At 41.4% G+C, this 18,061-nt stretch overlaps 1 protein-coding gene across 2 annotated transcripts in view; it reads left to right on the forward strand.

Moving 5' to 3' along the window:
* Fndc3a (fibronectin type III domain containing 3A) overlaps window positions 1-18,061 on the forward strand; it is a 137,363-nt gene that overhangs the window by 97,587 nt on the left and 21,715 nt on the right. For both annotated transcript variants that reach the window (XM_038309883.1, XM_038309884.1), the window contains 7 exons: window positions 3,499-3,733; window positions 7,971-8,240; window positions 9,808-9,866; window positions 13,930-14,087; window positions 14,192-14,251; window positions 15,190-15,328; window positions 17,163-17,216. In XM_038309883.1, coding sequence (XP_038165811.1) covers window positions 3,499-3,733; window positions 7,971-8,240; window positions 9,808-9,866; window positions 13,930-14,087; window positions 14,192-14,251; window positions 15,190-15,328; window positions 17,163-17,216 — 975 coding nt within the window. The remainder of the gene's footprint in view (window positions 1-3,498; window positions 3,734-7,970; window positions 8,241-9,807; window positions 9,867-13,929; window positions 14,088-14,191; window positions 14,252-15,189; window positions 15,329-17,162; window positions 17,217-18,061) is intronic.

An 18,061-nucleotide genomic window follows, 5' to 3' on the forward strand; every position in this document is an offset into this window, starting at 1 on the left:
AAAACTATAGGAAGGAGGGATGACGAGGACTGTGGTAACCTGGAAAGGGTCCCTGGAGAGGCAGTCAGTGGGGACCAAGCAGACCTTCCCAGAGATGTCTTAGCTGTCAGAGATGAACTTAGCGTCTCTGCTGGAGCGCTAGAGCCCATCCCCTTCAGCTGTTCCAAGGGGATGTTGTAGCAGTTCCCTTTGTGTTGTATCCGGCTCCTACCTGCTGGATCATATGCAACCAGTACATCAGCATGTTGATGTTGGTCTCACCAAAGACAGGGAAAACCAAATGTCTGTGCCTGCTCTATTATCAGCCACAACCCTGCTTCTGTATTTCCCTTTGCAAGACTTTCCAAAATTGTGCTGTTAGCTCTAATTCTTCTCTCACTTTCTTTTTTCAGCCCACTCCAGCTAGTTTTGCCCCTGATTATCCCAAAACTGTTCTCATGGGGTCACAGTTATATATAGCCCATTAGCTAAATCAGTGGGCACTTATTCTCCATCGGCCTTGTTAGCTTTTGGCACACTTGAGCCTTCCCCCTTGACACATTCACCAAACTTTCAAACTCTACAGAAGAATTGTGGTTTGCTCCTGTTGCACAGGCAGCCCGTAGATCTTTTTGGAACTCTCATCTCTGACTCCTAAAAACTCTAAATGCTAAGCTCCACAGGGAAAAAAAAAGTTTCTCTGCCCCTCAGCCTTGCTCATCGCCGTTAGTGGAACACAGTCTTGTCCTCGCTTCCCACATAGAATTATCAGCTAATCTGCTTTTAACATCTGCAAATGAGAGTCACTTCTAACCCCTTCTTGCTTCCACCCTGGGCCAGCCCACTGTAGCCCACCATGGCCCACTGTCAGTTTTGCCTAGTGACAGTGGTGACTTTCAGAAGTTTTCTGCTTTTGTCCTTCATATCCCATTTCTCAGTTCAGTAGCTGTGCCATCCTATTAAGTAGATGCTCATATCAAGGTTTCTAGACCAGCCTCTAGAACTTTTCCCTGGGTAATTTTTGCACAGGAGTTGCCCCCTTTGTTTGAAGACAGCTGTAGCCTCCCTGGCTTCTGGACCCAATAAGACTCTAAAGTGTCTCCAGCCACAAGCAGATGTCCTCCAGAGGACAGGGAGGACTCTGGATTAGATCTCTCTGCTGTCCAGAATTCCCCTTAAGTATTCATTTTCTTGTTTTGCTCAAAAACATTTTTTCAGTGGATGAAAGAGTTAATGTTCTGTCTGGATTTGGATGGATAGATAAGGTTCACGTGTTTATAGATTAAGAGGAAACAAAATGAAGAGGAAAATAATCTCAACAGAAGTATAAGATACAGAGCCATATAAGTCATTGTCAGGAGCATCCTGGCTGTAGTTAGAGCTTCAGCATTTGATGAAAAAGAAAAGGGATTAGGAAGGCTGAATGGCTCACTGGTTAAAAGTACTTACCTTCTGAGCAATAGAATTGAACCACGTAAATGCCTGGGGATGCAGAAGCAGGGGAAGCTGGGTAATAAAATGAGGTGGTCAGCAAGCTTTGCATGTGACTAAGAGACCTGCCTTAAAAGAATAAGGTGGAGGAACAACGATCCCTGGTTATTCAGGCCTCCCCAGGGGACACACAGTGCACCCCCAGCCATGCACACATGAGAACATGTGTACATACATACCGCACAAACACATGAAGGGAGGTGATTGGGACAGTGCTGAGAACTGCAGATGCTCTCAGAGCTGGTTGTCTTCTAGGAGTCACAGTCAGGACAGTGCTGAGAACTGCAGATCCTCTCAGAGCTGGTTGTCTTCTAGGAGTCACAGTCAGGACAGTGCTGAGAACTGCAGATGCTCTCAGAGCTGGTTGTCTTCTAGGAGTCACAGTCAGGACAGTGAAGGGGAAAGAGCATTGTGGCAGGTACTGGGTTCAGTCACTCAGTCTCTTTCAGGCTCTCTAATGTGCCACCTTCTAGGTTTGAGGCTGGAAAGCTGTACACTACTCCAGATGCCCTTTAAGTCAGGTTTCAAATACAGCTCAATTTCTGTCTGTGCTGTGCATGATATACATTTGCCAGGGACTTACTTAGAATGGAGCTAAATAGAAAAAAGGCAAATTTGAGACATTCATTTCACTGGAAGCAGGATATTGGTACAGACCCAGCAGTACATAGAAATAACATGGATTAAGCTAGCAGTGCCAACACATGCCTTTAATCCCAGCACTTGGGAGGCAGAGGCAGAGTTCAAGGCCAGCCAGGACTACAGAGCAGCCAGAGCTACAGAGAAACCCTGTCTTTATTTAAAAAAGAAAAAAAGAAAAAGAAAAAAAAAGGAGGAAACTATGGGGCGCTGGAGAGATGGCTCAGCGATTAAGAGCACAGGTTGCTGCTCTTCCTGAAGTCCTGAGTTCTATTCCCAGCAATCACATGGTGTGGCTCACAATAGTCTGTAGTGAGATCTGATGCCCTCCTCTGGCATAAAGGCACACATGCAGATAGAACAGCACTCATACATGAACTAAATAAATCTTTAAAAACAGATAACATGTATTGTGCTAAATACACATAGTGAATTCATTTGATATTCCATTCTAGTGTTGTAGATGAATTATATCACACTTCGATAGATATGTCTTTACCCCCAATTAAGTCTCTAAAACATAGGTTCATCTGTACCCAGATAAATGCTGTATCTACCAAGCAAATACTTAGGTATAAAACTTGCTGTCCTTAAATATAAGAGGATTTGTCTTTAAACTAGCACTTTGGTATAATAATTTTTTTGTTTTTCTGAAATGCTGGGTATTTGAGAAGGGGATTCCTAATTCCGAGATAAAAGCCTTTACCTTTTAGGCATTCCTGTTTGTCTTTAAAGGTCCTGTGAGGTCCAGGGAATTTATTATTTTCTTAAAAATTGATTTTCAGAGCTGTAATCCCTTGGAATGTGACAGTGTGGGGTGGGGAGGACTTTGGTGGTTGGCTGTGGGTTTCTTCAGACAGGATATCACTGTGTAGACCAGACTAGCCTGGAACTCTGTGATCCTTTTGCCTCAGCGTCTGGGTACTTGGATTTCAAGTATGCAGCACCACACCCTGCTGGTTTCCAGAGAAAGAAGAGTATAATTTTAAGCCCCGGTGTCACATGTGCTTTTCTTAACTGGGGCCTAAGGTATCTAGTACTCTTTGGTCTTCCTACAGCTGGTTTTTGGTACCCCTTCAGTCATGATACAGAAAAGGAAATTCCTGACCCCATTATGCCCAAACCAGTCAATACATGTCGTACATGGTCATTCATCATGTAGCCACTCCCATCAGTATTTTAAGGTCTGCTTTAGATAGCATTCTTATTCTATAGAAGGACTACTTTGTTGTTCAGTGCTGATTTGCTACCTAATGTGCTGACTACATTTTTTTTTCATGATGACTCTCTGTTTTTTGAATCCTAATAGGACAGAAGTTCTTACTCTTACATTTAAAGAGTGGCTTACTTTCTTCACAGGAGACTTGTAACCTGATGTTCATTTTGTAGGTTATTGAGGACAATGGTGTTCGAAGAGTCGTCGTGGTTCCGCAGTCACCAGAGTTTCATCCTGGCGGCCACACAGTTATCCACCGTTCCCCACATCCTCCTCTACCTGGTTTCATTCCTGTCCCAACCATGATGCCCCCTCCACCACGCCATATGTATTCAGTGACTGGAGCTGGCGACATGGCAACACAGTACATGCCACAGTATCAGTCTTCACAAGTGTATGCAGATGTAGGTAAGATGTCTCAAACACCCCTGCCTTGTAGAGTCGGCGCTCCCTTACTGGATATAAAAGATGTTCTCTTCGGGTCATATAAAGGAAATAGCACATGATGATGATAGCACAGTGGCTTTCTGTTACCAGGAACTATTAAGCAACTTTGTCTTCATGATGCAGCAGGTTTCTAGCAAGGAAGTAAACAGAAAATCAGAAAATTAGTGTCTTAGATCAGACAGAGTGGGGTTGTGTTAGCCAACAGGTCTCCTCGGAGGAAATTTTTAGCAAGAAATAACTGCTTTTTTTTTTTTTTAACCTTAAAGGCTATGATGCCACTATAAAAAGTTGCTGGGTTCTGTGAGGGATTGAGATGTCCTAAGTGAGCTACAACCTCTGCCTTCAGTTAATAAATTGCTGAAAAGACAGGACTAACACACATATACACACATATCTTAGTAATAATCTTATTCTTTGCTATAGCTTTAAACAACATCTATATACTTGTAGCTCAAGTTTTCTATATTCTGTGAGAATCTTCTCTAAGCCCCAGACTTGTCTGTCTTTCTGATAATCCTTCCTGTTCTGTAGCCAGAACGTAGCTAACATCAGCCGCAGTGTAAATCCAGCCTGTGCAGCACACTCTTGGGATAATGTGCAAAGCTATAGCTCCCAGTGATGGAAAGGAAATGGAAGGCGTACACGCACACACCAGCTAAGGGGTGGTGGAGGACAAGAATCTTGTCACCTTTGAGGTTCTTTGTTAGGGAGCATGACACTAGACCTAAGGAGCTGTGAGTGCTAAGTCTTTGAGTCAGTAAATACCTCCTTCCCATTCACATGCATATGGCTTCCCAGAGTGGGACCTAGTGAAACACTTCATTGTTAGCCTTACCGCTCCTGAGCTTGAACTTCACTGAATGCATTAGCTCATGTCATGCTCAGAAAAACTGCTAAAACACAGGAGGAGGAGCTGAGCTACAGAAGGACTGGTCTTTACAAGGTCACATTAGTTAGCTGCTAGGGTTTTCATTCTCAGGTCCACTCTGTTATAGCATACTCTTTATTTTCTTCATGATTACTGTTGTTATTTTAATCTTTCATTTATAAACGGGGACTGATTATGGTTGTTAGGTTTCAGTGGATTTTCTGTTTACTGTGTTGTATAAAGAGTGGAATTTTTTTATATTTTCTCTACAAATTATCCTTTATCTGAAATGTTTTCAGATTTATATTTCACATGCACATGCACACAAGATACACACAGGGTATCTTAGGGATGGGATCTAAGGAATGGAACACAAAATTCATTTATACACATACCCTGATGATAATTTCCATATAGCATTTAGTGATCTTGCACAATCCATCACCATTCAGGTATGACATTTCCTATTTGTGTCTTATCAGAACTCAAAATTCCAGGCTTGGGAATTTTTCAAATTTCAGCTTCTTAAATCAGGAATAATTACGTAAGTCTTAGCCATTTCTACCCTCCTCAAAAGAAACCTTCACCTATCAATAGTCTGTCCTGATTTCTTCGTTTGCCCCCAATCCTTAATCTACTTTCTGTCTCTGTGTTGTTGCCTGTTCCAGACTTCGCATCGCATTGACATGTGAATAGCAATGTAGTTACAGCATTTAAAGTGTTTACGTGAGATGTGATCTTTCTACCTGGGTTTTTAACTTAGGGCTCATCTATGTTATGACATGCCTTTCTTCCACTCGGTGGTTGAGTTGTAGACCTGGAGTGTGTGCGTGCCACACTTCGTTCATCCATTCATTAGTTGGTGACATTTGACACTTAATTTTTTTTCAAGTAAATATACAACATACACATTTATTTGTGAAATTAAGCAAAAAACCATGTGTATTGTATGTGTATATACAGTATTAATATATGCACATACTATATATTTTCAAAATACACACATTAATATATTTTACATGCATCTTTTGTTGACATTTTGTTATATTAATTATAAATGCATTACTCATTTAAGGATTCAGGAAGATATAAACTCTTAAAAACTTAAGAAATTTATTTTGTAGCTTTTATTGATTCTTTGTGGATTTCACATCATATATTCCGATCCACTTATCTCTCCGCCCCCTCTTATCTGCCCTCTGCCCTTTCGGCCTCTTCCCAAAATCAAAACCAAATTTAAAAGGAAAACACAAAGCCAAACAAAGAAGACTTGTCATGGAGGCTGTGGCGTGGCCCACCGAGTCTCACAGTCTGCCCTCTAGTTCATTCATCTTCACTTGTGAGTGCTCTTTGCCAAGAGTCATCAGTCTGGCTCAAGGCCTTTGGTTTCTGCGACACCATCACTGATAGGCTCTTACTGGGACTCCTTTTGAACATCCTCTTGTTGTTCTGTGTCATGGGGATCCTGATGTTTCGTATCTGTAGGCTTGTCCCCTCACATGTTCCAAGAGTTCATAGATTTGGGGGGTGTGGGGGTGGGCCAACTCATAGCCCCGGCTGTGTGGGCCTGGGTGCTGGTGAGCTGACCCAGAGGGCTTGAGAGCAGGAAAGAGTACCTCACCCCCAGACCCCTCCTCACCCATTACCCCCTGCAGCAGGGAAGGAAGCTGGCCTCAGGGTTACAAGAATGGGAGAACTAGCCCTGACCCTCATGTGCTGAAGTGCAAGAGAGAGTGGGTTCTGCTTTCTCTTGCATTTCAGCTCATGAAGTGGGCAGCACACAGGAGCTAATCCTGTTGTGGTGGGCAGGGGCACAGGTGAGCCAGCCTGAGGGCGTGAGAGCAGGAGAGCTGCACCCCTCCCCCATATGTCCCCTACAGCAGTCGGGAGAGGGCCCTGTACCTTGCCTGGACAGAATTGTGGATCTGGCCTGGTAATGTGAGTGTTGGCGACCTGCATCTGAGGACTTGAGAGCAGAACTGGCCCTGCTCATTGCTGCAGGATGCATAGATCCAGGTTGTGCTAGAGAGCTTGCCTGGGTAATGACTGGCGGGCTGACCAACCCAGCTACCACCCAGACAGTTGACACTTTCACTGCTTGCCTATGAGTGACGCTGTCGAGAACATTGTATACAAGTGTCTACATTGGCACTTTTCACACTTCTGAGTAGAAGAGCCAGGCATGTGGGAGTAGGGCTAGGGTATGTGTGAGTGGCAACTGCCAGGCTGATTGTTCACTGATCCCACCATTTACTATCCCTACCGAAAGTGTGTGAGGGTTCCTGTGTTTCCATACCCACTATCCTTCATAACTGTCTTGTTGCCTGTTTTATTCCATTTTTTTGTTTTGATCCTTTTTCTTATTTTGTTAATGCTTAATGAATTTGCATATTCATTCTTTAATGAAGTTGACATTTTATTCTTATGTTGTATGTTTTGTATAGCCCGGATACAAGTCCTTCATTAAATCTATGGCTTGCAGGTATTTCCCCCATACAGCCTTTTCACTTTCCCTTGATAGAAAAAAGGACCTAGTTCTAAGCAGGTCCTGTTTATTTTGCTTCATTCATTTGTGCTAAAAAGTACTACCAAATGCAAGGCCATGCAGATATACCCCTTTGTTTCTTTCTAAGAGTTTTGTAGTTTCAGCTACACCTTGGGGTATTTGATTCACATATAGTGTAATATAAAACCATACATTTATAATATATGTAGCTATCTATTTCTGTTTTTAATATCTAATTTTATTCTGTATATTCTTATGATATTCATTTCAAGAATATTATGCTATTTTTTAAGAACACTGTTAGGTTAAATTTTCTTTACTGTGGAACTCGTTAGGCTTTTTTCTTATTTTCTTCAGTACATATTTTAAATAGAAAATTAAAAAATAAATTTTATAGTCCAATTAATTTCTGTTTGCTAACTCCTACAACATTTTTAGTGATTTTTTTTTTTTTTAGAAGAAAATTATAAGGAAATTTAGGTCAGTAATGTCTCCTTTACCTATTTTATATGACTGAGATTAAAAGAAGATTGAAGAGTCTGTAGACTCTGAGAAGAGCCGTGACCAGGTCAGCCTGATCTCTTTCCTCACCCACACAGCAGACCAGGCTGTTTCTCTGCAGAGTGATAGTTGGGAAGATGGTAAAGAAATGTCTGTGCCAACGTACATAGAGTTGTAACCAAGTCAGGAATCTTTGTTCTGTTAGTGGAGACATAGAAATAGATTTGTTTTGCAAAATCACTACTCATTTTATAATAAATTGTACATGATATAGATTTGTTTGGAGAAAGTGGCATTTTAACACTGTGTTTCACTTCTTCTAGATGCCCACTCTACACACGGCAGGTCCAACTTCAGAGATGAGAGATCTAGCAAGACTTATGAGCGTCTGCAGAAAAAGTTAAAGGATCGCCAGGGAACACAGAAAGATAAAATGAGCAGCCCACCACCATCACCCCAGAAATGCCCTTCTCCCATCAGTGAGCACAACGGACTCCTGAAAGGACAGAGTACCAGCGGTGTGAACACAGGATCGGCGAGAAACAGATCGGGGCGAGGGAAAGGTTGCACACAAGTGGATTCGGAAATAGAAGGTACTCTTGATGCATCTCTGATCTTTTTCATCATTTAAACTGCTAAAATTATACCTTACCTTTCAGCTGTCTCATCCTGGACCGCATAAATTCATAGCCTAGCACGTCCCTAACTGTGAGAAATATTTTAGAATTTAAATGATTGCTAGACAGCTGCTTTCACATTTAGGAAGTCTCAGTTAAGTAATTTCACATCCTCATAAATGTGACTAGTTGAAAAGTTTCATTTGATAGGAAAACTAATTAACCAAGATTCCATTTCTTCTGTTTCTGGTCCTTTGGTAAGGCTACCTTGCTTTTTACCAAGGCTTTATTTTCCCAGCGTCTTTATATATGAATACGTGATAACTAGTATGTCATTAACCAATCCTCTCTGCATGTTCCATAGTTAGAATAGAGTAATCGCCTTCCCTTTGCTTTAGAAATTTATTCTTTTTGGGCCCTTCCCCTAATGTGTGGCTGTCACCGTATGAACTTGGAACACTTTGTTTTAATGTGTATTAGACTCAGTTCTCTAAGGTAAATACAAGCTAGGTTAACAGTAGCCTGTCTTCCATGGGTCTAGAATGTGAGGTTCCTGCCCAGGTACTTTGACTATAATGCTAAGCCTCTCACTGATGCCTATCTTAATTTCCATAGATTTCCTTGATACTGTTACCTGTTTTAACTTCTAAAGGTAGATCACACTGTATTTTTAGTTTCATCAAAAGTGCCAATGAGGCAGACTAACATTCCTTTTCACAAGCACTAACACCATAGTTCTCTCAGTCCTTGAATGTACTTATCTAAAGTGATACTCCTAATTCTTAGTGTGTTGGATTATCCAGTGATGTAGCTGATTAATGTGACAGCAGCTAGAATGCACCCAGCTTTTGGAGCAATATCCAAATTATTGTGTTCACCTTCATCTTCCTTAACATTTCCATTCCTCACACTCTAAACAATGCTTTAATGGCTTTGTGGTTTGTGTGTTAACATTTACTAACATGTTCTCCAGTTTTTGAGACTGCTTGAATATCCTTTTCTGCACTGATGTCTCAGAAGAGTTGGGCTAAAGTTTTCTGTCAGTGGTTGCTCTAAGTTACAGCAGATTACCTCTATCTGGGAGACCATGGTTAAATGCTTAAGTACTGGTTTAAATATGTAAAGTCAGGTGTAGTGATGCATACCTGTAATCCAGCCCTTGGGAGGCTGAGGCAGGAATGTCCCGGACTCCTTAGACTGTACACTGAGACCACAGAAGAAAAGTGAAAACAGCGGTGTGAGACGGCCAGCGGGAACTTTTCCAGAGAGAGGGGTTTGCAGTCAGGAATGAGAGTCACCTTGTTTAAGTAAGGCCACTGTTCAGGTGCTGTGCACACGCATACTTACATGCATACAGCACACATGCACACATACTTACATGCATGCAGTACATGTATTGTACTCTTGTAAGTGGTAGGAACAGCTATAATAGACGTTGAAACAGATTAATGTGAAAGCTATGTGTGGATAAGGATAAAAACTAGAAAACAAGGAGAGGAAAGAGAAATTTTCATCTAAGGTTTTTTTTTAATTTTTTTTAAAGAAAAAGATGAAGAAACTAAAGCACTCGAAGCATTTCTTTCCAACATTGTCAAACCAGTGGTAAGTATCTCATGCATTCTTCTTGCTATTCGGTATATTCATGTAGAATTTTGTCATTCAAGCTTTTATTTTAACTTTGTAGGGATGTGAGACCACTTGTAGCTGATCATGATATGAGTGTTTAGAAGAGGGACCCTTCCTCAGTGAAGCATGGCTGAGCCATGGGGAACCTGAGTCCCCAAGGTCCTCATCATAGCATGCTTACAACCAAATACGTTAGAGAACCTGAGTTCCCAAGGTCCTCATCATAGCATGCTTACAACCAAATACGTTAGAGAACCTGAGTTCCCAAGGTCCTCATCATAGCATGCTTACGACCAAATACGTTAGAGAACCTGAGTTCCCAAGGTCCTCATCATAGCATGCTTACGACCAAATACGTTAGAAAACCTGAGTTCCCAAGGTCCTCATCATAGCATGCTTACAACCAAATAAGTTAGAAAACCTGAGTTCCCAAGGTCCTCATCATAGCATGCTTACGACCAAATACGTTAGAGAAGCATTGTGAGAACAGAAAAGACGTACTTGGTTAAAAAGTCTGTATGCATCCCAATGGCTGTGATCTGCTGGGAGAAGCATTTACATTTGCCATGACAAAAAATCAAGTATTGATGCTAAGTGAAACTTTCTAAAACCTTTAAGCATAAGAAGTTCGCCACTGTTAATTAAAAGAATCAGAGAAGTGTCCTGTGGGTCACATTTCCTCTGTAAAAAACTACACAAGCAGAGACATCCACTGCGGCATTAATGTCACAGAAAGTAGAGCAAGAAATGCATACATTGTGATGTTTTTACTCAACAAATTATGAAGGAAGAAATAGGCAAAGGTGCTTTTGACAAAAGTTAAGGGGACAAAATTATTTGGACATCATAACTATAAATAAATCAATAAAATAGTCTTAGGAAAAACTTTCTGCGAAGTAGTAAAAATATCAAACCGTCACAGAACCTGTTCTGATTAGTGCTTTTCTTCCTCTGCTTTTAAGTGCCGTGACTGCACAGCTTTCCCTCATTCTAACTTCTGTTAAGAATGGAGCCTGTAGATGGAAAAACGGAAAGCAAATTCTTATCTCATAATAACAATAGCTAACGTTTGCTGGTGTCAGTCTCTTCCGAGTATTTCAGATGCACATGTGTTATTTAATTCTTATAAAAGGTCATGGTGTACTGTTTTCCCCATTTTACAGATAGGCACTGAAGCAGGTTAGTAAGTAGTAATAAGAGCCCGGGTTGGAGTCCAGGCCGTCTCCAGCTCTGCCCTAGTGCTTCTCACTGGGTCCACTTGAAGAGGATGTTAGGAATCTCAGCCTGGCCATTAGGTTGCCACAGTGTTCACCGTCAGCCTGAGATGTGTTCCTGGAACGGTTTCTTGGAGTTTGGGTGGTGCAGCCGCTCGTGTATGTGAAGTGATGCAGAGATCATGTCTAAGATGGCTTTAGTAGGCCTGTCCATCCCAGGCCCTCCAGGACTCCTGTGGGTGGTTTTGCCATGATTATGAAAGATAGTAGAATAATGAAAAGCACTATTTTTTTTTACTGTGGCACAGGTTAGAATAGAAACTTAAGTGAGTTTACTGGCAGCATCAAATACTTCATTCTTAAAAATAAAAGTACCTTACAAGTTGATGTTTAAATCTAGAAGATCATCATTGTGTTCTGAAGGAGAGCTGTGGGTGCCGCAGAGTGCCTCGTCTGCCTTTAGCTACTGTCTCTGTGCCATGCCTACTAAGGAAGGGGTAGAACTGTGCACTGAACCGGGGACTTCCAGTAGCATTTGGCATTGTTGAGTTGCCTTCTTCCTGCCAGTTCAAAAGCTCAGTCCATTCCCATAGAGGATATGTACACCAACCCAGCCATCTGTAACACACAGCTGCCTCAGCCTCCTGAGACAACTGAGGTGCTGAGCAGCCATGGTTGTGTGTAAATCCTGCACACTGGGGATGCGCAGAATGTAATGTGTGCAGGAGAGTGCCCCGTACCAAGCAGGCAGCCATGGTTATTGTGTCAAACCTTCACCTCTTGCTGTGGGATACTCTACGTAAAACAAAACAGAGGAGGAGAAGCAAAGGAAGCTAGTGACCCTGGTAAGATTTGTGTCAGGGTGATGTAACAGCGCATGCTGGTTTTCTCAGGTAATGTTAAAAGTGGGCACAGAAAGTGATGTTTTAAAGCAGTCATCTTAAGATTGTTTACCTGTCATTATAAAAAGAAGTAATTTAGTAAAATAGGGAGCCCTGTTTAATAACATTTTTTTCTAAAGATAACCAGGATTTTTGGTAGTTTTGTGTGTGGTTTTGCTTGCTTTGCTTTATTGAAGTCACCATATTAAATGTATTTATTCATTCCATAAATATTTGACCCTGTACAAAATGTCATTTGCTATGATTGGAACTGGAGATGAACTGGAAAGCAAAGTGTGGCCTCTGTCCCTATAACTTTCTTTAATAAAATCATTGTCATGTGGTAAATGTAAAATTGTTAAGTATGGAGGCCGAAGAGATGGCGAGGGAAGGCACAGTTGCTGCTCTTTGAGAGGACAGGAGTTCGATTCCCAGCATCCTCGTGCAGCTCACAACAAACTATAACTCCAGCTCCAGGGAACTAACACTGTCAAGGAAATGTCACTGTTAGGTGTTATGGATGGGCAGAAGGTGTTGAGCACTGGCACAAACACAGTAGTATGTAAGTCACTAGATGTGGCACAGCATACACATGCGCACACATAAATAGAATAAACGCTGACTTGTGTAACTCAGCTGCACACTGTAGGAAAAGTCAGTGTGCATCTTACTTCAGAGCAAGCTGTGCGTTCAGGGTTGGTGGCCTGGAATGTTGCGAAGCCTTTCTGAGGCCATTTCTTCCATAAGATAGAATAGCAGGGTGCTGTGTCCTCATGTGAACTGGCCATGCTAGCACCGTTTTGTCTTTTTATTTGGGATCTCTGAAATTACTGTGAGTTTTGAAACCTAACTTCTCTGTTTCAGTCTGAAACTGAACATGTTTGCCATTTTCTCATTTGTATCTTTTTTCAGAACCATTCTCTACTTTTATGAATTCTAGAACTGTCCGGCTCTAAGTTCCTTAGACCAAGCTCTCAAGTTCCATTCTCATTTTGTGTGTGTTATGTGTTTGTTTCCTATGACAATCTTGCTGTGTGATCCTGGCCGTTCTCAAACTTAAAGTCCTCCTGCCTTGGACTCCTGAACCCTGGGGTTGTTGGCATACTATGGGGCCGCTTAAGGATTGAGTATTGTTTCTTCTGCTGTAGCATTTCTGGAAATCTAAAAGATACTGACATTTCTGCCCGACAGTCTTAGTCACAGTCTGTAGCATTGCTCTTAATTTTAAGTTTCTTATTCTTATTCTTATTGTAAGAATATTATTCTTATTCTTATTCTTATTATAAGTGCTCTTATTCTCAGTTTCTTTCCACGTTCACTTCCTGTTTAGTTTTATCGTAATATGAACTGACAGGCACAACACCCTGTCTCACAGATTCAAACATAGTATAGTAACCCAGTGACTTCTAACTGCTGTCTTCATTTTCCACCTATTCTTTTTGGCCATCGTCAGTTTTTTGACCCAGCTTACACAGTCGCGTAAGCAGGAGTCCCAGCTCCTTCTCAGGGTTGGGTTCAGTTCTGATTTCTCAGTTCTCTTCACTGAGTGTCCTTGAGTCCCTTAAACCTTTCGAATATTCTTTCTGTAGAAGGGCAGGTGTGCTTGTTTTGCCTGCTTCAGAGGGCAATGATAAGCAAATGAGACGGATATGAAAGCATATTATTTCTGACGTAGCATATAAGAGGAAACAATTCTAGCTGGTTTCTAAATCAGTATTACTTGGCTCTGCTCCAGAAACACGGCTGCAAAGACATCCTGAAGAATACACAAATGGGATGTTTTGCCAGCAACTCTTTAATAAAATTGTTTGTCCTGCCGTGAGCTATTTGTGTGGATTCAGACTGCCGTGTCTTTATGTGGCTCTGTGCCCATCAGATAGCCCACCACTCCTCGTGCGCGCATTTGCTTCAGAGCACTTTCACCTGTTGGTATTTGTTCTGTAGGCCTCAGACATTCAAGCAAGGACGATCCTGCTCACCTGGTCACCACCTTCCAGTCTCATCAATGGGGAAGCAAATGAGACAGCTGTACCAGAGCTCTGCAGTTATGAAATCCTGCTGTCGAGCACTGGGAAGGAAGGGAAATACAGAAGTGTTTATGTGTAGGTGTTTTCTGGGCATGCTCTTCCCTGTTACATGGGTTAATGGGGTGTGATAAAAGGTGTATTGCTAATTATGCTGTTACATTCTTTTTCGCCTGCCACAGAGGAGAAGAAACAAGTGTCACTTTGAATGACCTGAAACCAGCCACAGATTACCATGCAAAGTAAGGACTGCCTTCTTGGCTGTGCTTTTGTTGTTATTGGGAGTGGTTTCCTTTAAAATCTAGAATATGTGTTAAACTAAAAATGTGGACTTTAATTTTTGTATTGGAATAATTATCATTTCTCAGTAATCCCAAAACATTGAATTCAAGTTTAAATGTTATAGTAAAGGAAGGGGGGGTGCTAATTACCCTGTTTGTGGACGAAGGGTTAGAAGGACTCTGTAGACAATGGCTGCAGTATTTGCTTTAGCATTACACACTTGCCCTGCTTCTGGGCTGCTTATACACAGAATTATAAGCAATAATTGTTTACATTTCTGTGTATTACTCTGCATCATGTCTTGGATAGAGCTTGGAATATTAAGACTCTTGGGATTCCATAGCACTTAATAGAAGCAATTCAGATAATGCCTTCCGGTTTTCTAAGTATATTTTGTTAAGCTTTTATTCTCTGTCCTCCCCATCAGGGGCCCAGTTGGAGTCACTTTATTTTTTAAAAGAACATTTTTCTTAGAAACGTTAACATTTTCTGTACTTCCACTCCAAACATCTAACCTAATGTTTTTCAGGCTGGGTTGACACTGTTATTGAATCATTAATTGTGTGTGTCATAGTCAATATTTTTAAATCAATGAAATAGAATCAAGTAGAAGTATCAGCATATTAAGAATATTATTTTGGACTATTATTGCTTTTGAAAGTGTGTGTATGTGTGTGCACATGTGCGCAGAGACATATCATGTTAACACTTAAAGTATCTTTCTTACTTTGACTTAGAGTAAAAACCCTTGGTTTATGCAGTTTTTAAGGGATGCTCTTTACTTCTAGATAATACTTTGGTTTTCTTGGTAGGCTGATTGAAAGGCCCCTTACTACCTGTATATATGTAAAGTCGATACTGTTGAAAGTAAAATGGATCAAACTGTCTTATCCCATAGAGTGCAGGCAGAGTCCAGTTCAATAAAGGGAATTCCCTCAGAAGCTGAGAGCTTTACTACCTTGAGCTGTGAACCTGACACACCCAATTCACCGAGGATAGCTAATCGGACCAAGAACTCACTCACCTTGCAGTGGAAGGTAAGAACAGTCTGTAGAGTATTCTAGCTAGACATGTCTTCTGTTTTCCTTTCTCTGCTTTATGTTAAATGCCTATTGTATTTGGAGACCAAAAGAGTGTTTGTTCAGTTAAGTAACCTGTTGTTCTTATTGTACACTAAAATAGGTGTTTGCTTCTTAAGCGAACAACTCACTCTGTGTAACCAAAACCAGCTTGTGGGAGAGAAGAGTTTATTTCCTTCTAGAGGTTACACTCCTATTATTGAAGATAATCAGGTCAGAAACCATGGAGGAACACTGTTTACTGACTTGCTCCCAGTTCTACCTGCCTAGGGATGGTATCACCACAGTGGATTGGGCCCTCCTACATGAAGTATCAATCAAGAAATGCTGCATGGATATATCTACACACCAGTCTATTGACTGGGATCTCCCCGAATTGATTTTCCTTCAGATTGCCTGTGTCAAATCAACAGCGTAAGCTGACAGGAGATGCCCCACCCATGCTGGGGACTTGAGGACTAGTAGAGTAGAGCCTTTCATGTGTTGGACAAACATTACAACTGACTTCCATCTCCTGTACCCCTCTCTCTCTCTTATTTTAAACTTGCTGTCCTCCTGTCTCAGTCGTCTGAGAATTACTTTGAAGGCGTCATTTCACCTTCTTATGACTTGAGTAAAGGTAGAACATGAAGTTGATGTGATAATTCAGTGAGTGTTGTAAACTCTACACGTAATGGTCTCCTCCAGCTTGGAGGGAAATGGGAAGGTAATTCTCAGGTTATTGAAAGTGGACATTCTATCTTCAACCCCCCCCCCCCCAAATTATGAAAAGTCAACATGAGGCTTTAGCAGCTAGACTTAAGCAATCTAGAACAATGAACCCTTGGGAAATGGACATTTACCTCCCCCTCCTTGCTGCCTGTGTCTTCCAAGTCCCTCTGCTATGGAAGAGTTGGGATTCCCAAGATTCTTTTCTTTTCCCTCTTGTCATATGTTCACCTTGAAGCACTGTTGCTGTGTCAGTCACTGCTACTCTGACTCAACAATATTTAAAGTGTTTTAAATCCAACATGTTAGGAGCCTCAGAGTCAAGCTTCTGCAGATAAGAGTTGTAAGGAAGTCATGATCTTTTGTTCTACACAGTGGATTGTAGTTTAGGAGGGAAGCTGTGAGAAAGATTAGGATGCTCATTTCAGTGGTTAAAGGCTGCGGTGCAGTGCCAAGGGCTCCCCGCCCCCGCCCCCCAAAGCCAAAAAGATGACTGAGTGGCGGTCTGGGGTGATGGCACATTGTGTCTAGCAGCAGGAATCCCAGCACAGCCCTAGCCTGTCTTTCCTTCTGCAGCCTAACTCGTTGTTCTTTGACATATGACAGAATACTCCATTTACATTGTGAGATGAGTTATAGTAAAAAATGGTGGAAACTTAAACCTAATGTGATCTCTGGGCAAAAGGAATGTTTCTAAGAATCACAAAAAGTTAGAATAGTTCTTGTTAAAGGAGATTATAGAGTTTTCAGAAAAATGTTGATGGCCTCTTGCTTTGTGTTTCTACTTTTATGTGTATGAGTATTTGCCTGCTTGTATTTATATGTAGTGTTTGTGTCTGGTGCCCCTTAAGGAGAGAGCATTGGATCCCCTCAATTGGAATTAGGGAAGTTATGAGCCACCATGTGGGTTCCGGGACCAAACCTGTGTCCTCTGTAAGAGCACCGATTACTCTTAACCACCGAGCCAGCTCTGTGACCATTTTTAAAGTCTAAGTCATAGAGAACATCTGTGACATAAAGTAGATTCCTTATTATTTATGATGACTAATTTCTTTTTCTTTTCTTTTTTCCCTTGTTGTTTCAGGCACCCTGTGACAATGGTTCTAAGATCCAAAGCTTTATTTTAGAATGGGATGAGGTAAGTACGTTCATTCCTTTTAGTGGTTAAATTTAGGGATGTATCTTCAGATAAAATGTTTATATCTGTTTTAATTATATATTTCTTAAGGAATTTTTATGTGAAATGGAAGTAGATGGTTACGTGTTCTTAGAAAATGTAACAAACGGAACTTCCCTATGAAGGAGAACGTGTGTTTTCCCTATGAAGGAGAACGTGTGTTTTCCCTATGAAGGAGAACGTGTGTTTTCCCTATGAAGGAGAACGTGTGTTTTTGACAACCACTGTTGTTTTCTGCTCTATTTGGTGGTGTGCATCTGGGAGACTGGGAACTACATGAGGCAGACTGCAGTCTGACGCGATAGCCAGTGTTACTCAGAGCACCGACAGTTTATCACCTGAGTGAAAGGCACAATCCGAAGGACAAGTACATGTGGCAAAGCATGTCTTCCCATAGAGATACGTAAACAAATAAGAGCCGGTGGTGATGAGTAACCTGAAGTGAGCTCACTCCTCCCTGTCCCACCTGGGAGGAGCACAAAAACACATTCCAAGAACATCCCATTTTATAGAGGAACAGAGGTCACAAGACTCTGTTTTTCATACTTGGAAATCTTCTCGTTCATGGACTCTATTCCAAATCACCATTAAAACATTCACTTAAGGAGCTGGGAATATAGCTCAGTGGTAGAACTTACCTAGCAAGCATGAGGCACTGGGTAAACACACACACACACACACACACACACACACACACACACGAATCATTTTTTTTATAATTACCTTAGGAAAAGGCATTATTTATTCCTGATGCCAGCCTTAATAGCAAGATTATTTGTTTGCTATGGCCTGTATAACAAATTATC

This window comes from Arvicola amphibius, chromosome 13, assembly GCF_903992535.2.
Source record: "Arvicola amphibius chromosome 13, mArvAmp1.2, whole genome shotgun sequence".
Classification (NCBI taxonomy): domain Eukaryota; kingdom Metazoa; phylum Chordata; class Mammalia; order Rodentia; family Cricetidae; genus Arvicola; species Arvicola amphibius.